Genomic DNA, 27500 nt, shown 5'->3' with positions numbered 1-27500 from the left:
TCTGACAGCACAATCCTTATATGACTACATACTACGAGTGAGTTCTCCTTGTTATCTATTCTATATTTATTAAGTTCTTCTGCAACCATATTTTATCGGTCTGAATATGTTACCACTTTTTGACTAATCGACGTCCACAATAACATTTCAACCAACTAGAATTTAAACTAAGATAGAAGAGAAACAAAAAAAAGCCACAGAACAAAGTAGCATCGGTTCCTCTGTTCGCCACTATATCAAACATGAAATTCTCCAATGTTTTTTGCAGTTATTTATATTGAATTATGATATAGGCATAAGGTATCATATTTAGGAGAAAATATGTATGATTATTCATAAAAGATTAGAATCTCCAATGGCCGGAATTTAGAACGTAAAACGGACGAAATGCATTAAGGATTTTGCCTGGCGTGTTAACTATTCTATCTGCTTGGCATTTATTCATAAATTGAGCTACAATTCAACGTAAAGTAAAATCGACTTAATTTAACAATGGCTGATACTAAGACCGTAAAAACTCCATTTACACTCAACTGCCTTTAACGACTCACACATATATCTTGCCTGTCTGTGCTGTACTATATTCTAGTATAAACTGATTCTGAAAATACACGCTTATGAGTTACATTTAAAATATTACATTATTATAATATTATCTGTTATCATATTTCTAGGTTATTTTAATTTTTTTGTTGAGTTTCTGACGATCAGTAGATATACTAGCTTAAAAGTAAAATGGTTTCAGCCGATGAGAAAAATCTTGTGTAACAGATGTTTATCTCAGACAGTATAAAAATTCAACCTTTGCGATAGATTTGCGGTTAGCATATATTTCGTTTTTCATTTTAAGATTCATTTCTTATTCTCAGGTACATTTTTGTTACAGAGTCGCAAATGCACTTCTATAATGTAAAGGTCTAATAATGTGTTCAAGAATATAATTAAGTGAAATATCTTTGTTCTAACGAGAAAATAAAATTTAAAAAAAATTTTTATGGTTCTGTTGTGTGTATCGCTCTGAATATATAAAATTTTGAAAGCAAAGTTGCCATTACCATATATATGATCAACCATCCAAAGACGGTGTATGGTTTTCACTATATGCTTTGTTCAATGATGGGAAAGAAAATAGGAGTAGAGGAAATTATAGATCATCCTTTGTGAGTTCATATATATATATATATATATATATATATATATATATATATATATATATACACACAAAGCCATTAGAAATATACACCCACAATTGACAGGCAAACGCATAAGTAACTCAATATGCAAAAATACACTGTGTTTGTGTGTGAGGTGAATGTGCGTGTGTTTATATATATATATATATATATACACGCACACTCTTAAACGCCCCCTTGTACACATAACTATACACACAAACACACAGACACACTCAAATGCATAGGAACCTGTGTTTCTCACAATCTATACACCGCCGCACACCTATTGCCTTGCGTGAGTTACTTAGGAATCAGAGTGAGAAAATAAATGGCTGAGATATATGCACGTGTATGTGAACATGAATTCATGTTCTTATGGATGAATACTCACACACACACGTATACACACAGATAACTCAAACATAATTATACACACATGTAAATGTGTGTGTATGTGTATGTATGTAAGTATTTCAGCATGTGTATTCAAGGGCTTCCATATTTGCAGAAGCGTTCTTTAAAATTATTCTTCATCCGGAAGTGATTGTTCGAATTGCGTATAAGTATATGTTTCTATTTTCTTTGTATATAACTGATAATGTTTTAACCAGTTTCTACAACCATATATCTTAACCGAACTATGTTGTTGCTCTCTCTTTACATTTATCTGCATTGTGTAGATATTATATATACATACATACATATATACATACGTACATACATACATGCATACATACATACATACATCCATCCATACATACATACATCCAACCATCCATCCATCCATCCATGCATACATACATACATACATACATACATACATACATACATACATGCATGCATACATACATACATACATACATACATACATACATACATATGTATATATAAATTTTATTTGTATTAATATCTCAATAATATGTGGTTTCAAATCGAATAATTTCTAAAATGATAAACAGTAACTTCGAAGTTGTGGCAGAATATATCGTTCGGGGTAGTTACTTTTACATTATCAATTATGTAGCTGTTTGTCTCTCTCTAATATTGTTGCATCGCAATAATATTCGACAGTTTTTTACTATGATATTTATTTGATATTATTTGTCTTTCTGTATGTCTGTATGTCTGTCTCTCTGGCTGGATGGCTGGCTATCTATCTATCTGTGTACTTAGCTCTATTTATCTATATGTTTGTCTATTTTGTATGTGTGTGTATGCAATTTATATCTGCCTACATCATCTACATAGCTATCTCTTTTGCTCTCTCTCCCTCTCACCCTCTTTCTCTCTCCCCCCTCTCTTTCTCTCTCTCTCTCTCTCTTATATATATATATATATATATGTACGTGTGTGATTGTACGTGTATGCTTGCATGTAAGTATATATGCATATATGTATGACTCATGTATCATGTATGCAACGTATCTTTATATCAATGCGAATACAGCAAAGCGGCATTTAAAATGAATGAAGAAATTGATCCAATTCAAGCTTGTGAGCAGCCGGAAAATAAGGAAAAGCAACATAAATAATCTAAAAAGAAACAAAAAATAGGATAGGCAAAAAAAAAAAAATAAGAATGGTTGCAGAGAGTATAGTTGTCATATAATGATAGTTTAAACGCATCAAATGACCGAGTGAAGGAAGATGGTAGTTTTCATTTTTGCTTGCATTCAATGGAATAGATATAATGACTAGATAACTGCAACATCTGCCATACTTGCGATTTGGCACTGAACAACAAAGATAATGTACAAAACAAAGACATATACAAGCGATGTTGATATGTAACAATATATGCGTACTTTTGTGTGTACACCAAACGCTCTGGCTCCATCAAACCCACATGTGTGTACATACAACCAACAAATATGTGTTCATGCGCAAATACACGCATGCAAAAATATATATGGATATAAAAATTTTGATATGATCTATTCGTAATCATATTATACAACGAATTCGAATGCTCGCCTCCTTTGCCTGTTAAGACTCAATTTCGTTACGAATACTGGATCTTGTTTTATTTACCAAAACCAAAGGATTAATGGAATTTTGTATCAGTTCTACTTCTCAAGATTCCATTGTCCTACTTTATTCTGACGATAACCCAGGGTAAGTTTACGTAGCGTTTTTTTACTAAATTCGGCTCACAAGCTTTAGTCAAACAGAAGCTGTGGTAGGACACAAACCATATTGCCAAGCAGTATATCCCAGTCCGAAGCCACTTAACTGCGATGTCTCATTTTATGATCTTTGTATGACGTCAGGTCAACTGTGAGATGTACAATCGTTCGAATGTTAGTATATTTATTGCCGAAGCAAAACAAAGCGCTATCTTCCAACGTCAAAGCATGTTCAACTCAAAAACGGACATCCTATTTTAATGATATTTATACGTTTGCCTGGCTCGTTAAATCTTTACAAAATTGCATAAGATTCCTCGTCGTATTTCTTTCCAGGGATTAAATTCTGAATTTCAAAATTCTACCGAGGTCAGCTTTGTCTTCCATCATTTCGGGGAAAATAGAATAAGTACCATTTGCACACTGGGGTCAATGTAATCGATCCCCAGTGGCATTGTACCAACATTTGAAACAGTTATGCTTGTTACATACGCTAGTTAGTTGAATATTTCTTTGGTACAATAAATGAGGATATATTTACATAGTATTCGAAAGCTTTACACAATTTCCTTTGTATAAAAATCTCCCTTGTGTGTCAGTTGCTAGTAAATGTGGTTGATATTGTAGATCACTCATAGCTCACCACAGGCTATCGAAATATGAGTTAGTGATTTGAGAATATCAAATTATTTTTTTATGGCCTTACATTATATCACAATATTTGCGTGCATAATTTAATCAACAGTCACATCATCATCAGGAGTGATATCGACCTTCTACTCCACTAGATCAGATTATGAAGTAAAGCGTTGTGCCAACGTGAGGATCTGTATGTGGGCACTGAACAAGCTTTCAACACCAGCCATGTATCCCACTAAATCTTTGTGTACCATCGCATAGCTACAGAAGGGCACATTAGATGATATAGTCAAGGATGATGAAGATATGTCAAAATGTAAAGTGTATGATAGCTTGAATGTCTTTCATCATGTGATTATTGAACCACGCTTGGTCTACCATGCACAATGATAGCATGTTGAGGGAATTGTTATGGTGAATAAAAATGAATACCTCGTCGTGATATTGAGAGTATCAAAGTAAGTGGATTAATCGTAACACAGACTTGTCATACTTTTATACAAAAGGTGATTTTCAAACAAAACATACTCATATATATATATATATATATATATATATATATATATATATATATATATATATATGTACATATATATATAATATATATATATATATGTACATATATATATATATTATATATATATATATAGATATATATTTATATGTACATATATATATATTTATATGGATACTCATATATATATATATATATATATATATATCCTACATACAAGCACATGTAATCACATTTTTTTAATGTAAGCATTAATGCTTGTCTATAGCGAGATACTGATATTTCTATGGTATCCACTCCTTGACGTTTAATACCATTCCTCCGAATTTCAATAGTCTCAATCAGAAAAATCTACGACTGACTATAATTTCTTCCTCTAATTAATTATTGAAACGATTAATCAGAGGTTTTTGTCTTCTAAATGTCATTACTTGTAAATGTATACCAAACTACTGATACAATGTCCCAAATATCAATCGATATAATAATTGATGACATTTTTAATTATATCAAATTTGCTGCATAGCAACTAAAAAAATATATAATTTGAAAATGAAACTTTAGAGCTGATAAAAATTAAACTTAATAAATTGCAAAGGAAAGTGCTATTTCAACGGCAATGAGTCACTCAAGATATAAACATCGTGGGAACACGTACTTCGGAATACACAATCAGTACATCATACGGTATTTAAAAGGGAAATGCGTAGCCGTATTTCGGCAGCCGTTACGTTCTGAGTTCAAATTCCGCCGAGGACGACTTTGCCTTGCATACTTTCGGGGTCGATAAACTAAGTACTAGTTACACACTGGGGTCGATGTAATTGACTTAATCCGTTTGTCTGTCCTTGTCTGTCCCCTCTGTGTTTAGACCCTTGTGGGTAATAAAAATAATTCTATTGTATAATATGGTACAGAATAAATTATGACGCGAACGAAAGCATCGTCTTAGCTGAACGTTTTGGATATTAGATCCCAATGATTAGGTATGTAATACAATTGAAGTACAGCACGTGCATGCTCTTTGATAGTCAAGAGACGAAGCCGATTCTGATCATATCGATAACGACAAAAAAGAGGAAAAAAAGAAGTCAACAGTAATATGTTAAAGCTATAATATATTTAAAGTGTAATATGGTATTATGGTTTTCCTAAGGTTCCATCCAGAAGATATTGGGTTTCACAAAAATAAAATCAACTAACATGTATTTTCAACTTACATTTTACAAACTCTTAGTAGAACAGTAAATATACGCAAACATTCTCAAGTTCCACATCTTTGTTATGTAGTTTCCAAAGCTGGAGCTTTGTATCTTCGTTAGAAGCAACTCCTTGAATACAGAACGATTTCAAATAACGAATGATAAAACAGAGCACTCGGACACACACACACACAAGTATTATATATATTCCCACATTTGTTGCAATTAAGCATTTTTAAATATCATCATATAATATTCTAATACAGAAACCTTCAAGATTAAGTGAAATCCTATTTATCCCTTCTTCATATATTTGATGACTCTAATCAAACCAGCATTTACAGAATATGTTGGGATTTTTAAATAGACTAAGCTTTTGCTTTTAAAAACCAACGGGCACAACATCTGTTACCCTATAACAACATTGCTAAGGCGGCGAGCTGGCACAAACGTTAGCACGCCGGGCGAAATGCGTAGCCGTATTTCGTCTGCCGTTACGTTCTAAGTTCAAATTCCGCCGATGTTGACTTTGCCTTTCATCCTTTCGGGGTCGATAAATAAAGTACCAGTTACGCAATGGGGTCGATGTATCGACTTAGTTCCTTTGTCTGTCCTTGCTTGTCCTCTCTGCGTTTAGCCCCTTGTGGGTAGTAAAGAAATAGGTATTTCGTCTGTCGTTACGTTCTGAGTTCAAATTCCGCCAAGCTCGACTTTGCCTTTCATACTTTCGGGGTCGATAAATAAAGTACCAGTTACGCACAGGCGTCGATGTAATTGACTTAATCTCTTTGTCTGTCCTTGTTTGTCCCCACTGTATTTAGCCCCTTCTGGGCAATAAAGAAATATATAACAACATTTCTCTTTCTTTTTTTCTATCTCTCTCCAATTTTCTCTCACTGTGTTCTAAAAACAAACATATTCTTTTCATTCTTCGGTCAGACCCACTATAGGTGTTGTTATACTTGTTTTCCTCCGTTAATAACCTAGATAACCATGAGCGTAACATGGCTATAATAGACATCAAAATAGACACAAAATCAAAGATTATTAACGTTTTTAGTTATGTAAGTAAACTGTGAGACAAAATTGATTTTGGCAGTGCAAGCAACGTTTACATATTATTATTTCTAATCTCTCGATGAGAAGTACCATGGCTGTGTTTGTAGAAGGAAGATGAATCTCCATTACGCCCGTTCAGCATTTATTTTTCATGTTTATTCCTCCTTAATAGTGATACAGCTTCTGTCTTCTATGTGTAACTGAATGATTACATTTACTGGCTTAAACCATCATAACCAACCGAATCGATTATAGAGCTTTTGGGAATGCTGGTATTTCCTTGTATGAAAAATATAAATACCACGCATATACTTTACAAACAATAGTTATTCACTTTTAACTATTATTCGAAACCCTAATTTTCATATTCCTTCAGTAAAAAAAAAAAAAAAACAACTTGTTGCGTTATAACAGAAAAGTATGAAAGTTCACATCTATAAAATAAACTGTATATTATATAATGTTACCGTAGCAATAAACATTTTTGCTCGCAATAGACATTCCGTTAATGTAAAAATATAAAGAGAAACATACACTCAGGTGTGAATATATATATTGCGAACGAACAATATTACTTAGTAGTCCTACACAAAAACACACAAATATACAAAGAAATACGCAAACATATGCACATACACACACGAACACACTGATATACACACTTTGAACATAGTTGTTACTTTCTGGCACAGGAAACATACACTTCTCAACATGTAATTATATAAATATATATTGTCTTAAGAGCGTTCCCCAAGGAAAACGATAACATCGTATTACGCTTCAAATATACTGTGGAAATTAATACGTGAAACAAAATCCTTTTAGCTAATCAATATCTTTAGGACGTCGAACGTTTGGCGCTTTGGAAAACATAAAATCTGGACAGAAAAAATAATTTAATTGTATCTATTCTGTCGCTTACTCTATATACACTTGTTATTTTATCTTTGGTATTTGGTTGACGTTGGAGAGCATAAACATTTATTTGTGCTACTTATTCCCCATCAGAGTGGAAGCCATTTTAATGCAGTTGTCTCGAAGCAATTTTAAAAAGGTTTTCACAAAGTATATTGTGATCGAACATAATTTCGGCCAGATTGAACTTTGCCTTGGCTGGGGGTCAAAAGTTTCCAATCCTTCCATCATGTTTTTAATTCTGAATATGTTATTCCAATACATTTCTCGACAGAATAAATGTCTTTGATAAATGAGTGTTGATAGCTTGTTTACTTTAATACATTAAGTGATTGCAAATGTGTATGTGCGTATTAGAGTGTGCGTGTAGATCTGTGAGCTCATATATATATACGTGTTTGAGGGTGTCTATGAATGTCTGTGTCTGTTTAATATTGTTGGATACCACTGTGAAAGCTATAGCAAAGCTAGTCATAATATCTTATGACATTAGACATGAAATCACTGTCATTGCTTTATCTGTCAGACAATATATTTATATATACACACATACCTATATAAGCACAAACGCAGATACATACAAACACACACACACATACATACACACACATATACATATATATATACATATATACATATATATATATATACCTGTGCAAGATGTGCTAAGTATGTGAGTGTGTTTGTGAGTGTGTAATGCACATTTACCGTGTATATTTTTTCATCTGTGGTTTTGTGAAATCATGTGTAATTCTTATAACAGTTATGAGATTAAAATCGACAGATCTACTTCAAAAATATATCGTTTGATTAACTTTACAACTTTACATGACGCCACTTCCTTTGAGAAGGCGCACATGCAAAACCAAATTCATCCTACACCATTATGGAGGGATACACTGCAGCTACCAATCACAAGGAACTGAAAACTTAGCATATCTCATCCGAAAAAATTACCAAAGAATTTCAAAAGACTGTCGCTGTTCCCTTTGGCTCGCTTCTCAACATGACGTTATCCTTCAAATGACTTTCTCCAAAAGTGAACCAAACACACTACAATTTCTCAATATTAATGAATTATTAAGCATTAACGTTTTGTACAAAGGTATTAAACATACTACTACAGAGTTTTTTTCTGTCGCAATTATGCACGAAGTAAATCCCTTCCCATATGACGTGAATGATACTGAAGAAATTCCATTCAATATGCTACAGTGGATATATTTTGTATTTTACTTGCGATGTTACTAAAACAGCATATACTCTTTTAAAATAAATGACCACACAACATTACAAATTACCAAATGCAAATTGTCGTCAAATGAAGGAATATTTGATGTAATTTCTACTCTGTAATGAGAACAATTTAGATGACGATAAAGCTTTATTCAAACGAGCTGCTTCAAGACCTCACCTCAATAAGGGACGTTTCCACGCTGCATTTTATTTTATCCAAACGCATCCAAATTGCTTCCCTACACATGGACTCCTTAGATCACAAAGCTAATTAAATGACTGTCAACAGTAACTGAAAGACTCTTAAATGACGATTTCCTTTGCCATTCATATTAATTTTGTACCGGAAATTGTAACCAAGCCTATGCTCGCTTTCTATTTTCTTAGATAAAATCATATTAAATTGTTAATTATATAGTGATAGGAGATGTACTCGCATAGCAAGTGATTTGATCTGAGATCGTGTGCTGAAACGAAAACAATTGCAGCGTGGAAGGTGTTTATAAGCCATTTGAGAAACACACAAAAGCCGTTCGATTCACTTCAACATTTAAGTTTAAATTGTCAAAATATTTTCGTCGCTAAAATCCGCGACCTGTACACTGACAAAAATTCGTGCTATATCTCAGGGATGCAGCACAGATTTTTGTCAGTGAACAGGTTGCGGTCTTAAAGCGACGAAAATATTCTGACAAATTAAACTTAAATGTTGAAGTGAATCGAACGGCTTTTGTGGGTTTCTCAAATGGCTTACCAACACATTTCACGCTGCAATTGTTTATATAGTGATAAGATTGCTAATAAGCTCACCAAGGAATAAATGCTATTATATATAATAATTATTTACTCTCTCCATATGTTATATATATATTTATAAATATGATTAATTGAAAAAATGCTAGCGCGCAATATCTATGCAAATAATTTATTTGTATATTATTTTCTCAACAATATACGACAGTTATTTAAGCAAAATGCGTCTATAATAAACAAACTATAATAAACAACTAATAAACATTCACTAGAGTGACCGAAGATTCCCTCCCCTTATTTTGCGGTCATGCAAATATCTCTTGTGTCTTAATAACCGTCAATCACACAGTAATTTCCCTTTATAGCATCTTTCCGAATGGCCGGATAACTGAAGAGATGGTGGTGTGGATTTCCATCTCAGCATCCGAAACTCGGAGTTTTATCATGTCTACCAAATAATTGTCACATATTACATTTACAGATATATATATATATAATGATAAATCTCAGAGTGAGTTATAAACAGTAGTGGCAACACATCGTGACGTATATTTGCCATTTGAATATGGCTAACCCCTAAGGGTGGATGCTACTGTAGTTTGTAGCCCCAGGAAGACACCTCCTCCAGCTGGCTATAGACACACTTTTTGTGCCCTATCAGTATTTGTGATATATATATATATATATATGTATATATCAGAAGCTTTTATCATACATCCTGTAAATATGAATAATTAATTCCCGTGCAATTAGAACAAAAAGGAAGTTATAGATTTCTCATTTAGTGGGTTTCCTAGACAAGATGATATATTCCTGGTGGATAGTTTCTAGTAAACCTATTTCGTTTGATGTGTGAAGCCAACAACTTCGTTCATCGTATTTCCATTTCGCTATATATATATAATGTAAGTTTTAACTGAATGCCTACGTGGAAGACTTCTCTGAACCATAGTTTCCGCACGACACATAGCTACAGGTATTCGACATTAACTTAGATGTAAAATCTTTTAAAAGCAGAGATGAATATTACAACCATCAATGAGCGCTCTGTTAAAATAAAAGGAATCTGTTCAATGCAAACAATAAAATGTATATTTTTATATTTCACCGAATCTAGATTCCGTTCCCTTGTTGGTTTTATGAGATTACAGATATACATAAAGGCATACATACATACACGTGTGCACACACACACACCATATGTGTATATATATATATATATATATATATATATATATATATATATATTATATATATATATATATTATATATATATATATATATACACATGTATATATATATGTATATATATATACATATATATATATATAATATGATGATATCATTTTTAATAAATAATAATATAAGTGGCTAGTATATATGAATATATGTATTATGTATGTATGTGTGTATGTGTCTGTGTCCGTATGTGAAGGTGTGTGTGCCCGTGTGTGCGTGTGCGTATGCGTGTGCGTGTGCGTGCACGTGTGTGTGTGTGGGTGGGTGAGTGCACGTGTGTGCGTGTGTGTTCTTTGCTCTCTGCAGAAAGTAGAAAAGTAACCAGTAAATTGTTATAAATGATAGTGTGTAAAAACGTTTGCGTTTGTAATGCGAAAAGCTAGAAAGAGAAGCGATTACTGAAACACGTAAATCCTTTGATGTTTCTGTTCTAAAAATCATGTTTTCAAAGCGAGCAGAAATTATATTTCTTGTTTTGTTTTCAATACATATATATATATATATATATACACACATGCACACATATACATATACATACTTTCATACATACATATATATATATATGTACATTCATGTGTGTGTATGTGTGTATATATATATATATATATATATATATATATATATATATATATATATATATATATATATATATTATATCCTCTTTCTTGTTAGTAAATAAAACTATTTCTGTAACTGAAATAACACCGAGGGAAAGTAAAAACAAAACCAAGAAATAAAGATCTCTAACGTACTAAGCAACGCCATATATTTTTAGTTCCTATCATTTTCCGTACCCGTTTTCTATGTAGCAGTCATCTCTTCCATCAGTGCTTTTCGAACCCCGACAGTTTGTTGCTCAACGTACATTATTTACTTATCTATATTTTAGAGATTGTTTCGTGCCTCTTCCTAAAAAAGTAACTCAAGTCTTGAAACTTTTCCGTTTATGGATAAAATGGTGCTAAGTAATTATTCCTAGCACGAAACAGCACGCATTCAATTACTGTTGACGACCATAGAAGCCACATCATAAAAGCGAATATATCATCAAACTATTGAAAAACCAAAGGCACAAACTTCAAAAGATCTAGCTTTGAAGTCATGTTAAAATATTTCTCTGGAAGTATTTTCTTTTTATTCTTAAAAATGTATATATTTATCCTCTTTCTTATATCATGACAGTTATGTTCTTCTTTCTGTTGTTTGTTTTTTCTTCGTTCTTCAGCTTTAAATAATACGTATTCTGAATATTGCAGATAGATAAAAAGAAATAGATATAAATTCGGAGAAAAAAAAATATAGTTGTCAATATAAGAAATTAAAAATAACTCAAATCCTTTTCGCAAGTTGCAATTTCATTTAACGTCTTGCATATAACACGGTTTGTCTATCAAATAACATTTAACATAAAGTGGGTGACACAGAATGGTTCTTGTAGAAAAAAAAAATGTATGTGCTGGCTTGAGATACCAGCACGAGTAAAGAAAAATATGCAGTAGATTGATTGACATCGCAAAGCACCCGACTTTCACTATAAGCTGTAACGTTAGGGTGCCGAGATGGAAAGAAAGACTAGTATATAATTTCTTAATGAAATAACATAAATGATTAAAAGTGATATTGATAAAATATCTGAGAAAAAAGCAAACAGATATACGAGAATACTGAATGGAATGTCTACATTTTTAACGAACTAGAAAGCTATTTCTCTTGCTTCTACGTTGTTAGTTTCTTTTTTTTTTTCTTCCCCAACGTCCGTTCTAGTCCTGCGTCTGATACAACTTATCAGTTGAATTGCTTTCTTTAATATAACTAAAAGCATCAAAGTTGTTTTTGTAACATAAATCACGGCTAGTTAAACGATATGCTACGGTACTATTTCTGAACATTATCAGACATTGATGTATATAATGAATAGTATATAATACCGATGTATCAGTTGATAGATATATCGATCGGTGAACTGCATCAATCTTTCAATCGTTTGTAAGCAAATAACGCCTCGACCTTTTCCTAAGACAGACCAGATTTACCGATGATAACATTCAATATATCACCTAAACACCTTTCACTGATCTTATTACACACACTCGTGCATCTTCAAAATAATTTATTTACTCTGGAATATTCCTCTTCCTGGTGATAAAACCCCTCGTGGAATCTTTTGGTATATTTTTATGTAGTAGGGAAGGCATTTACACGTAACAGACTTCATTTCTGGTATATTGCAAATTGAAGTAAGTTAATTCAGATATTGCAACTTATAAATGAACATGCATGAAGTTAGAATCCGTCCTTGTCTTACGCATTTTTACAGCATCTAATCTTATCATAATCTGTTGAATTACATGTACTGTAAATAATATTAATTTGTTAATTTATCATATTTAAATCGGCCAATAACCAATTATCAGGTGAGAAATGAAAATAACAGCAAATTAAACAATCACACTAGCAAAGGCGCGTGGCTTAGTGCTTACAAGAATGCGGCCGATGATTGTGAGGTCGTGAGTTCGATTACTGGTGACACGGTGAGTCCTTGAGTAAGATGAATTATTTCACATTGCTCCAGTCCACTCAGATTACAAAAATGAGTTGCAGCTGTATTTCAAAGAGCCAGCCCTGTCACGTTCTGTGTCACGCTTAATCTCCTTCGTTAAGAGTAGGCGTGACTGTGGAGTGCTCAGTCACATACACGTTAATTTCATGAACTGGCTATTCTGTTGAACGGATCAACTCGAACACTCCTCGTCGTAACCGACGGAGTGCTAGTTTAAACAATTTGATTAAGGAAGTTTTCACACGGATGAACAAGTATTTCCTTCACTACATACAGGTCATCACATACAAACCAACATAGCATTCAAAATATCAGTAATATACTATGGCTGATGGCATCAAATGTCCCATTAAAGAAAAACAATGTGAATGGTATCTGTGATACTGTTAAACTTTCTACATCTATATACAACACAGTAGCTTAAGGGACTTCCAAAATATCTCTCCCTTTGCGTGTGTCTCCTTTTATTTCTTTATACACGTATGAATGTGTGAATATGATGAGTACGCATGATCGTGTTCAGGTCACATGCGTGTGTGAGTCTAAAGTAAAGTTTGAACAGATCTTAAGTGCATCAGAAGATGCGTAAATATGAGACAGGATTACTGGCAGAAATTAAGCAGCGTAACAGCGGAGTCTATTCCGACAACGTTATATTCATGCATCTGTACTTGGAAGAGCAACGCTCACCGATTCAAAAGGAAGTAGTCCATGCGTCAGGAACTCGAGCATTTCGGTTTCTTCATTACGCGAGTATTTTACTGAATATGTAGTGTTTCCAATCTTAAGCCAGTATGATCACAGCTAAGCTAATTAGATAATCAATCTATATACTGATTATAGGATAATCAGTTTATATACTGATGAGCTAATTAAAACAATTGTGATCGGATTGCACCATGTAAGAGTAGATGTATCGTAATATAAGATTTTAAAGAGAATGCATTGTGAGAATACGCAGTTAGTCTATTTCTATAAATTTATTTACATACATAATCCCCCGCTCTCTTTCGTTTTGTTCTCAATCTCCAAACCTTACTCTCTCACTTTCTCTTTCGCACTTTCGCACTTTCTCTGTCTTAGTGTATATATAAATATATATACATATATACATGTCTGTGTGTAAATGTGTATATATATATATATGTGTGTGTGTGTGTGTGCATGTAATGTGTAAATGAATGTGTATCTATCTATCTATCTATCTATCTATCTATATATATATATATATATATATATATATATATATTATATATATATATATATATATATATATATTTATGTATGCATATATATATATATAAATATGTATATCTGTATTTTAGTTTGAACCGGAATTTTTTTTGTAATTGCAGATTGTATGGGCAAATCCAAAAGCCATTACAGTTACACTTCAAGATCGGAGAATCACTGATGACAGTCGAATCAGTGTCGAAAGACCAACAACAACATCTTGGAACTTGCACATCCGTGAAGTAGAACCATCTGATGGAGGAATATACTCTTGCCACATCAATACCTCTCCCGTTAAAGTCAAACGGATAAACCTAATTGTCCAAGGTGAGTGATAGTATTTTATATATATATATGTTTGTTTTCGAAAGGGTGACATAATACTTGTCATATTTGTGCCACTTTGCCGACAAAATGAAATAATAAAAGAAACGAAAACTATAATTTTTCGTAATATTCTCTCTTACTCTCTCTTTTACTCTTTAGTATTTTACTTGTTTCAGTCATTTGACTGCGGCCATGCTGGAGCACCGCCTTTAATCGAGCAACCCGACCCCGAGACTTATTCGTTGTAAGCCCAGAACTTATTTTATCGGTCTCTTTTGCTGAACCGCTAAGTGACGGGGACATAAACACACCAGCATCGGTTGTCAAGCAAAGCTAGGGAGACAAACACAGACACACAAACACACACACGCATATATATACATATATACGGCGGGCTTCTTTCACTTTCCGTCTACCAAATCCACTCACAAGGCTTTGGTCGGCCCGAGGCTATAAGAGAAGACACTTACCCAAGGTGCCACGCAGTGGGACTGAACCCAGAGCCATGTGGTTTGAAAGCAAGCTACTTACCAAACAGCCACACCTGCGCCTTCTCTTCATCATCTGGTCTCTGATTTCGTGCTTGAGAGAACGAATTGGAGGTTCTTAAATAAGTAAATTTACACATCCGACTAGTTTTCAATGTTATCATTTTGTAAAACGAAATTTTATCAATTCAAAACTTACATGATTTATGCAACATGTTGATTCTTTCAAAGAAATATTTGTATAATGGGGAAATATATTTATGTCATTACTACAGCAAATCTTTTAATCTAATATTAATATTCTTTTGCAGCTGTCTGACCATTAGTACGTTTGATTCTGCATTTACATATTGGAATCGATTTATTTAATTTATTCCGTGTAAAAGACCTCGTTGGTTTAGTTGACAAGTCATTAGCGTTATGTATTCAGTAGTTAAAGTTGATATAATACAATATATAATCTGTGCTAAGGGGAAATAATCAAGTATACATACGTACATATGCATATATATATAGAGAGAGATAGAGAGATAGATAGATAGATAGATAGATAGATAGATAGATAGATAGATAGATAGATAGATAGATTATATACATTGATACATCTAAATATATATGTGTGTATATATGTGTATATATATATATATATATATATATATATATATATATATATAGATATATATCTATATATACACATACATATACATATTTATATATATATATATATATATATATATACTTACACGCACATATATCATATATCATTTGAGACAAACCGCAGATACACCATTTCCCAAGTAAAACAAAAAGAATATAATAGAAGGTTACTAAAGATTTAAATTAAATTCAATTTGATTGTGAAACATAACAGTGAGGGACTGCAAGAAATCTTTACATTTTCAATACTTGTCACTTTACATCACGGAGAAAATTATATTTCTTCTGTAATTTGTCTTATCCCCAAATTACCTAACATTTATTATGATGTATTAGAGGAATTTCCACGTAGAAATTATATTGATGAGCAAAAAATACAACACATGTTGAAGTCTGTAATACGTGCCCGCCTTTACAAAATCAACAAATATATATTTTACAAAACAACTGCTAAAAATATGTTAAAAGTTTTAAACTGCTCAAATAATACATATTTTTGGCCATGTGTATTTTTGTTCAATTAAAGAAAAAATAAACACATCGGGTTGTATTACAAATAAATGTTTTATATGAATTAGCTAACTTTCCCTAAGTTAAAACTCATTGCAGTGCAAAAAGTCACTCTCAAATATTTGGTTGTATTTCCGTTAAGTGGGTTTTTACTTGTGCCTTATCCCAGCTAGAAACAACACCCGAATTTCCATATGGTGCAACAAAACGTCTTAAAAGGAACATATTATTTGTTCAGTCGAAGGTACAATATCCTAGAGAACAAGAAAGCTATACTAAACGGTTTTAGTAATTTTCTTCGGAATTCTGCTTGATCAGCGAAAAACGTTAAGTTAAAAGTGCAAAAAAAAAATACATGAATACAATACCAAATGCTAGAACCAAGGCAAAGACAAAACAAAAAGAAGCAAAATAAGCATATCAACAGAAACAAAACAATAACGACGGCATATAAAACAACAGCAGGAACGTATTGTATCATCTCTACTCAGTCGATTGGTTGAAATGCTTCAGCTGCATATTTAAATGTAATCATTCTAACTACAATCAACTCAGACAAACAAAATACATAAATATTATATCGATATCAGCTAGCTTAACACGTTTACTGCTGCTAATACATTGAGTTCTGCTACTTAACATATCAAATATTTATATACATTACACAAGGTTTTTGCATACGCATATTTACATGCATGATTGCATGTATATATATATATATATATATATATATATATATATATGTGTGTGTGTGTGTGTGAGAGAGAGAGGGTGTGTGTGTGTCTGCGTCTGTGTGTTTTTGTGTGCGTGCATGTATTTGTAAGAATATAACATATATATATATATATATATATATATATATCACCTTCACTTTGACCGACCAGTCCGTCAGGCGTCCATTTGGCACCGCTGGTCACAGCACGCTGTCCACTCCTCTCTGGATCGCGCCTTTCTCATCCACGTGATCCAAATCGTCCTCCCGAAATCGTAATTCCACCGTCGTGGAGGTCTTCCGGGTGGTCTTTTCCGCTCGCGCGTGTACCACTCGACGACTGTGTGCGTTCACCTATTATCGGTGAGCCGAGTGACGTGTCCAGCCCATTTATACTTGCTGCGTGTATACTCTGCGATGACATCTCTCACGCCGGACTTCTTTCTGATGATCTCGCTACTTACAGTATGTGCTCTCTCAACGAGATACCAAGCATTGACCTTTCCATGGCTTTTTGAGCCGTTACCAGTCTTTGCTCTTCTCTCTTTGTGGTAGCCCATGTTTCACTACCATATAACATTGCAGGCAGAACTGCACTGTTATATGTATATATATATATATATATATATATATATATATATAGTTAATCCAAACAAGAAAACACAGAAAAAAGAGAAAAAAAAGAGAAAAAATGAGAAAAAAACACAGCAACGCAGGTCGTGGAACAATTAAAGTATTATTGACGCTCAGGAAAGAAGGAGAGGAGGGTTTAACGTTTCGAGCGGAGCTCTTCGTCGGAAACAAGGAGAAGGAAAGATCCCAAGGAGGGAAGACAGAGGAGAAAATATTTGAGCTGGTAGTGCTCAAGAGATCATATATATATATATATATATATATATAGATATATACCTAAACGTAAGCATTTACGTATAATTATATATATGTAGTATATATAGATATATGATACGCAAGTATATATTTATACACAGATATCTATATGTATGTATGTTCGTAGGTATGTGTTTTTATGCACGTTTACGCGTTTGTATTTGTGTGTGTCTGTGTAAGACAAATTAAAATGCAATAATATTGTGAAGCAGTCCGAAAGCACAGATGGAATACATTGCGATAAATCGTTGAATGCAAAGGATTAAGGAATGAAAGAGACTGGAAATAAAAATAAGAAGGACATTAAAAAAATATTGAGGAATAAGGATAAAAATAAAAGCCTGTTAACCATAGAAGCATGCCTTCCCGTGAGATCCTATTAAAACTATTAATGGCCTGTTGGGGTACTGTATTTCGTTATACAAACGTAGTAAACTAAGAACACTATTAAACCTTTTTATAAGTCAATACTGTGTACTACTGTGTTAGCAGTGTCATTACATCACTTGTAAGTATTGTTAACAGGTGTTGCTAAAAATATGTTAATGAGTGTTTAGTGCGGTTGTCAAAGCACGTGTCTTTTATTTGGTTGTGTCCACAAATATGTTATTGAGCGTGATGGTCATCTGTTTGCCATATGTGTGTGTGCGTGTGCTAGCGTGTTTGTGCATATCTGTGCCTGTATTTGTGTGTAACTTTTTCTCATTTAGTTGATTACTGAATCACCCGTTTCTGTTTGTATTTCTTAGAATCTCACATGGAATCTCACATGCATGGCGAAGGATCTATAATGCTTTGAAATGTCAGTTATATAACTCAAATTTTCGTATATATCTCTACCACTCTGTCTTCATATATGAGTGGTTGAGTGTGTTTACTTTTACGAGTGTTAGGTGTATTTAATTATACAAGTGCGTGTGTGATATTGCAGGAACGTGTATGTCTTTATAACCATATTCACATATATAAAACTGAAAGCATGACATAATTAACCAAGTTAAAGTATCATCACTTAAGGAACCATGTAGCGTTTAATTGTATTATTCTCTCTCTAATCCAATGAATAAAATTAACCACATCTCTTCATTAATACTTTAATAGAAAATTACTCCTCATAATAAGGAATTACGTTGGATAATTGACGAAAAAGTTCAAATGGTTTACTTAACATTAGAAAAGGTTGAAGTCTCGTAAGCTATAGTAAGCATTCATTTCCCCTGTTTTCATTGAAATGATTATTACTAGTTACCACAACCACTGATGTAACGGGTTATATCACATATATTGATATTTCAGGTTGTAACGATTGCATACGTGAATCAGTATTGAGGTGAGACATTAATATAAATAGTCAATTAATAAATTTAGCGGTTAATGGAGTCATGTCGAAGTAACGAAGCGTCGACTTTCTCGTTTTCAAAATTCATGTTGTTAATAGATCTCACCTTGTTCCAATTCGTCCTTTGTCCTAAAAACATGTACTGGAATGAATTGAACAGACGAATATATACACACATACACATACACACGCACGCTCACACGCACATTACTATACATATATATATATATGTATATACACACACACACATATAAAGATAAATATATATATATATATATATATATATATATATATAGATAGATAAATATATATATATATTATATATATATATATATATAATATATATATATATAAGTATAACTAGATAGAAAGATTTGTGTGAGTGAAAGTGTGTTTGTGTGAGTGTGGGTGTGTTTATGTGTATGTGTGTGTCTGTGTGTGTGCGGGCACGTGCGCGTATATGAATATATACATAGGTACACAAATGCATAACAAAAGGGTGTTAAGAGGAACAGCTTCGTGTGGACAATGGCTTCAACTTCAGACTACAAAAGCGAATAAACTTATATTTAAGACCCCGTAAAGATAAATTCTTGATTTATTGGTTTATTATCTTCGCTTCGACGGCAGAGTAAGAAAAATAACTCCTGGACATTGCAAGCGAATGTGAATAAGAAGGGAGATAATTTCATGACTCGAGCATTTGAGAGAAATGATAGGCCTTTTAGGAAAATAGTCGAATTTTTTTTCTGTAGGTAAGTGATCAGCTGCAGACATGTCTTACTGCTTCAGACATGTATTTATTTACCATCTCTCTCTCTCTCTCTCTCTCTCTCTCTCTCTCTCTCTCTCTCTCTCTCTCTCTCTCTCTCTCTCTCTCTCTCTCTCCATATATATATACACGCATGTACACACACATATACATGCATATACGAGGTCTGATCAATAAGTACCTGGACTATTGCCATAGTAACTTTGGTGTGTTTGTACTCTAAGTTTTAACATTCGAGCTCACTCCCGCTGTTTACAGCCGTGTTTGAAGGAAGGAGTGTTGTGTGTGGTTGTCGCATTTACCAAGCCAGACAAAGTTGTCATGAAGATACGTGCTCAGACGCCTACGCAATGTTACCGAAAGTGTATGGAGAAGAGTGTATCAGCCATACACAAGTGTACGAGTGGTTCAGACGTTTGCAAGATGGCCGAAAAAATGTCAATGTTGACGAACGTTCTGCGAGAGACGCAACCAGCAAAACTGTAAAAAAAAAAACATAACATCACAGATGTGCGTGCAGCTTTCAGAGGAAATCGTCGAATCACCATCCATGAGCTATTAGAGGATGTGCAGATTAGTTAGGTTCAGTTCAGTCCATTATCACTGAAGATTTGGGTTTATGACTCTGACGAAAATGACACTCGAGTTTCATTTTCACAAGATTTCATTGATTGAGTCAAGAACGTTTTGAAGACTTTGCGTAGGCCTCTGAGCAAGCATCAACAAGGACTTGGCAAAATTTTATGTATATTCTCAGCTGAACTTACCATGGCATGATCATCGCTACGATCACACGCTACACACCATTCTTCTAAGTACTGCTGTAAAGCAGAGGAGAGAGCTAGAACAATAAAACTTAATGCTCATGCACAACAGAGCTTAAGGTCAATTTGAGTCAAGCGGCTTCATTGAGCATGGTTCAGCTTTGTTCCTATGGCAATAGTCCGGATATTTTTGATTAGACTACGTTTATAAACAAAATTTAGATTAGTTGAAAGATTGTTTGTGACATATTTCACCCTCTGAAGGCATATTGACTACAGTTACCTAGTCACCCTCAAGAGGGAACGCGACAGGGGGTAATACTGGATAGATATGTTGTCTTTACATCATTTATTACCATTAGAGAATATTTTTCTATGGTAAATCAGTAAATTCGTCTTCATGTTTATATATGTGTGTGTAAATGTGTGTGTGTGTGTGTGCATGCGTGTGTGTGTATGTGTGTGCATATATGTATGTATATTTGTATGTATGTAGGTATACAACATAAATATAACATTTTCACTTGGGGCAAATACTTTATCGCGGGCATAGTCGAAAGAATGGAAGGGCATTTAGATACTCGGGCAAAATCTTTGCAAAGCAGTTATCATTGAAGTTACTGAAATAATGTCTGAAAATACCTTTGTAAATAATGATATTTGAAAGATGAAACACATCTCACTCTGTATAATGTTGGGTTGCATATCTTTAATATACCAAATGTTAACTGAAGAATAACATGTTACACTACCAGTATAAATTTGGTACTTTCGATTTATTTCATAATTATTTTGGTCAAAATTCTCTTCTTTGAGGCATTAGAATTATGTCGCTTAAAGTCACTACAAATAAGAAGGATCTCTATACGGAAGTTTAAATAGGCCAGTATGTATTAAGAAACTATGAAATTCGCGAGGGATTTACCTGCTATTTTTAGCAGGCTGGGTAACAATATAAGATTATCTTGTTACTCTCCGATATTTATTCGATGTGGGTTGTTTCTATCTCCGATTTTCCTTAGCACCCACGTCAGATGGATATCTTTTTTTTTCTTTTTAGTGGTTCTCAATATTTGTACTTTTCAGTCTTTTACTAATACAAGAACATTTACTGACAGTACATCTTCTCAGTCTGCCTTTGTCTGAAAGAGTATTCAAGAAAGGCTTAATCTCGTCCGCAGTTTATGTTTCCCGTTCTTTGTTTGTGTCCGAAAAAGAATGGGCTTTTTTATCGACTTGTGTTCCTTGCCAAGGCTCAAGCAACAATGAACTTAGTGGTCGGCCACTAGAGAGCAAGCTTTGTTATATAATCTTTAGCTATTATATTTACATCAGTTTTATCGGCGTTACATTAACTAACGTTTCAGGTACTTCGTTGTTCAGTAAAATTTAGTTTCCCTATCTATTCAGAATCTATTCAGCAGGTAACGTTTGTTATCGAGTGACAATTTGAATGTAATATTGTAATAAACATAGACATGAATACATTCAAATAAAGATAAAATTAAAACTGCGTATACACAGATTCTGCACGCAACACCCCCACTCACAGACATACGTACACGCAAACACACGAACATGAAAACAAATAGATAATATGTAGATATAAATGTACAGGAATATATGTAATTATCTGCGCGCATTTCGTGAGACAATGCATCAGCATATTGACAGTTACTTTACGATTCCAGTCTTCCAACAAGAAGTGAAATTTGCAAACATGCTTGCATGCCAGCCCGCCTTACTACCTATCTACCGACCAACCTACCGACTGACCGAACTGCCTACATACCTACCTACCTACCTACCTACCTACCTACCTACCTTCATACGTACATACATACATACCTTTCTCTGGGCATATATATGTAGGCATGTATATATATATCTCTCTATATATAAACGGCAGTTTGTCTGTGCGTGTTTCTGTGTGTCTGTTTGCTTGTACCCTCACCCTGGCCACGGCTTTCAACCGATTCTGATGAAACTTGACACACACATAGCCCAATGTCATAATTCAAAACTAACGCAGCGAAAATTTGGAAAGTTCCCCCAGTTCTGAAAATAATCGATAAATTCGACATGGGGTCGACAATCAGGAACACAAACCACAAACTGTGTAGGGGACGCAACTCCACCTTTTTTAACTATCAAAAAAAATTTAGCATCATTTTTTTCCATTTTTTTGCTATTTTTTGGCTATAACTCTCTAAAAATGCTTTATAGTTATTTCCCTTACAAACCTGAGCAACGCCGGGCGATACTGCTAGTATATATATATATATACATGTGTGTGATTCTGGGCGTATGTGTGTGTTAGTGAATATTTTTAATATTTTATTTTGTTATAAAGCCAAGAAAATGCAAGTTCTCAAAAATAATGCAGGTTGATCGTTTGTATTTGCAAATTTTAATTCAGTATTTCAGGGTTAGGACCCCTTCTTCAGAAAATCTTCAGATGAATATTTGAGCTGTCTTCTTTATACTGCGGAACAAAGATGTTTATATAGCGAACATATATTAAAAACACACACACACACACACACACACACACACACACACAACACACATATATATATATATATATTATAATGGAGAAAGCAATTATTAGAAGGTTGACAGTCTAGAAATATTTATATAATTTCCTGTTCTAAGAAATTTCCTATAACTTCGATTTCTCAAGTTTCTTGAATTTTTAAAACTAATTTCTCGCAAATTTAAATATCCATTGCATTCAGTGCGTAACTGCTACTTAATTTATCGACCCTGAAAGGATGAAAGGCAAAGTTGAACTCGGCGGAATTTGAACTCAGAACGTAACGGCAAACGAAATACTGCTAAGCATATCGCTCGGTGTGCTAACGTTTCTGCCAGCTCGCCGTCTTACTGGTACTTTATTCTGCCGACCTCGAACAGATTAAAACAAAGTTGACCTCAGCGGGATTTGAACTGACAACAGAAAGTGCACAAGGAAATGCCGCTAAGCATTTAGCCCGACGTGTTAACGATATATTGTTCAGCTTTTCTTCAAGATGTCATAAGATGAACTGCAATAAATAATTAAACGCAGCAAAAAGCTTTTATCGAGGAGTATAGAGTTACATCCAAGAAGTAGTGTTAGAATATACGAACAGATACATTACTTTTAGAAGTGACAAAGAATGTGGTGAAGAAAATTTACGATATTCTGACATGTGCAGCCACACAGACCATCAGGAGAAAAGAAAGAAAAAAACAATTAGAAATATAATAGAAGATGGGAATAGTAAACTGGAACGAAAACATGTTACATGGATAATTTGTTAAGCAGAAAGAAAACTAATAAAATGATAGGTCGTATCAAATGATACATGCATAAAAAAGGGAAGAAGTATCTCTGATCATGGTTACGCAAGAACGAGCGATGGGAGAAACATTTGCAGCATAAAAAATTCGAGAAAATTCAGCAAGATAGCAATGCCGGATTTACTGCATAGTACAATAATAACAAAATCATATAGTGTGTGCATATAGTCTGACATTATTCAAATAAATAAATAAATGAAAGCAACGATTTATTTATATAAAAAAGAAAATTATACATATACAAGAATGACTGCGGTTAAAAAATGTTTTATTTTTTTCGAAACTGCTTGTTTAGTAACCTATTGTGAAGAAATAAGAGTGTCAGGTGGGCGTCATCGAAATACGCACACACAAATACTCATTTAGATATACAAACATACACACACCACACACACACACACACACAGACAATTGAATATGGCGTTTGGAAATACATATATGATGACCATCCACTCATGAGCGAAGGAGGTAATCAGCAACAACTAAGAGCACTTTGCATGAAGACAAAATTATACTTTACAGTTGTGACTCCGCTGATGAGTAATGAGCTCAGCTCTTGACAGATGCACATGCCTGTAGTATCGGCAGACGAAACTCTTTGGCAGTGCGTTTCGAGTAGCTGCATGAAGTTTGAGAAGCTGAACTGAGTTCCCCCTCTCTCTCTCTCTCGGAGAGGCACTGAGCAGCTGTACGCACACATACACACACGGCAGTAACTTCCACCTACCGAATTCAATCACAAAGCTCCGGTCAGCTCGGGGCTATAGTGAAAGACACCTACCCAAAGTGCCACGCAGTGGGACTGAACCCGAAACCATGCAGCTAGGAAGCAAGCTCCCTAACCACACAGCCATTACCGCCAACACGAAAACTTACATTTTTTAAAAATACCCATTCTTTCCTCTACAAGTTTCCTCCATTGGTTGTAACGACAAGCATTGCTTTCCCAACTGACCTTTCATATTTCACATGGCTTCAACAAGTACTTAGCAAAATTCTGAAACCGTAGTTTTGGTTACTGCAAGGGGCGCTTTTCACAAACAAGTTCATCGTATTATCGTATCTCTTTAGAGATCATTCATCTGAAAAATATGTCCATTGTACGCCATCGTATCAGTGCTTAAAATCTCGGCTCCCCTCAATACCTCTGAATCTGGAATCAGTAAGGACCCGCTAACATTCATCATGTGTCTCAAACATCTCTGAAGGAGGTGTTCAATAACCTTTACATGATGAATGAAAAGGGTCTGTCTCAACATGTCTAATGGTGCTACGTCAGTACAAACGCACGGTGCGCAGCTTTCGTTTACCTTTTTGATCGGAAAAGAAACGAGAAAATAGAGCCCTGAAGGAATCGGTTACTGTCTGAAGCCTTAAAAATATTTAATCATCCAAAAAGCAATAACGCAAGAAACTTCGGAATTGTTGATTCGCGATCGAAGTCATTACAACATGGGAGGAGTTCCGAAACCAGGTGTTTCAACATGCAACTCAAACACTGGAATATGCTATGGTCAATCAGACTGGTTTAAAGTACGTGGTGAGAAAGCCTTGCCTCTTATATTCCTGCTTCTGCAGATGCAAATCACGGGAAGAAGGTCCACTATCTTATGAAGTAACTTTGAGGACCTACGTTTCTGCATCGGCTCCTTTGATTTACAAGGAGGATGCTCAGGTAATTGCATTGAACATTTTTCTAAGATTCTAAACCGCGAGTAACGTGTAGATGATGCTGTAATTGAGACTATTTAACAAACGCGTATCACCAGCCTTGGACACTACACCCTCCTCAATAGACGAGGTAGTAACAGAAATAAGTAAATAGAATATTGCCAAGAATCTGGGAGGAAGGTATTTGCGCTTAAGTCACGGAATTTGTCAAAATAAGATTCACGAATTTTGTACTGTAGTGTGGAGAGTTGATTTTGTCCCGAAAGAGAAGATGCATACAAATTTTCTTCCTCTTAATAAAGGAAAAAGTGTCAAAATAAAGTGTGGAAACAATACAGGCACACTGTCAGCAGCTGGAAAAGTTCTGACTAGTATCCTTCTTTCTCGCTTGAATAAATAGCTTGTAAATGACATCTTGTCAGAATTTTCAATAGAGAAAACATTGGCCACACACGCACCACGTTCTCCGCATTTTGTTTATTTTATTTATTTTTCTTTGTCTTTCTTACCGTACACATTCACTAGCTTTCTTACAAATGGGTCTAATACTCTTAGCTTAGAAGTTTTGGGAACAACCAGGTCGAGCCATCTCAAGTGTAACAGCCCGACACGGTCGTGACTTCTGGGGCTTGACTGAAGAAAGAAAGCCAAAAATGACCCATCTTTTTTTTGCCTGTCCTTCTAATTGTTGCTTCTCTTATCCGCCTATGTATCGTGTGAGTCAGTGTGTTTTGCGTGTCTTTGTGCTTGTGTTTGCCCACGACCATCACTTAAAAACTAGTCTTGATGTGTATATGTGTCCGTCACTTAGCGGTTCGACAAAAGAAAACGGTTGACTAACCTCCAGGCTTTAAGAACAAGTACTGGGGCGGTTAAATATTGCAAGGTGGTCTCCCTGCATGGTCGATGGCTAATGACTGAAAGAATTAACTCATTTACATACATGTGTGTGTGTCTGTGTGTTTATGCATACGTACACTTACATTATACACATGCACATGCTTACACCCACATGAGTATACACATCTGTGTGTGTGTTTGTGTGTAGTGGTGGTGGTGGTAGTAGTAGTTGTAGCTACAGCAGCGGTCCAAGAATTTGGACCTGGAGATCTCCATTTCCAGCGACTTCGCGGGTCATCTCCCAGTGGTGTCGGACGTCAACGAAGAGCCCTCGACTACAACAAGACGACCAAATTTTTTTTTTGTTCCAAGGTCTGGGGTCTCCCGCCCCTAAGCCCTAGACCATCACCTAGTCACCCTTACCCGTCTTGTTGCTTAACAACAACAACATCAGCACTAGTAGTAGTAGCAGTGCTAGTAGTAGTAGTAGAAGTAGTAGTAGTAGTAGTTGTAGTAGTAGTAGTAGTAGTAGTAGT

At 34.4% G+C, this 27500-nt stretch overlaps 1 protein-coding gene across 1 annotated transcript in view; it reads left to right on the top strand.

Moving 5' to 3' along the window:
* The window catches only part of LOC115217964 (opioid-binding protein/cell adhesion molecule homolog), a 304039-nt gene that overhangs the window by 234019 nt on the left and 42520 nt on the right, over positions 1-27500 (top strand). The window contains exon 6 of the mRNA XM_029787692.2: positions 14774-14978. Within this exon, the coding sequence (XP_029643552.1) occupies positions 14774-14978 (205 nt within the window). The remainder of the gene's footprint in view (positions 1-14773; positions 14979-27500) is intronic.

Source organism: Octopus sinensis, linkage group LG12 (assembly GCF_006345805.1).
Source record: "Octopus sinensis linkage group LG12, ASM634580v1, whole genome shotgun sequence".
Classification (NCBI taxonomy): Eukaryota; Metazoa; Mollusca; class Cephalopoda; order Octopoda; family Octopodidae; genus Octopus; species Octopus sinensis.
Note: the sequence above shows the minus strand (reverse complement) of the source record. Positions and strands in the feature narration are given on the sequence as shown.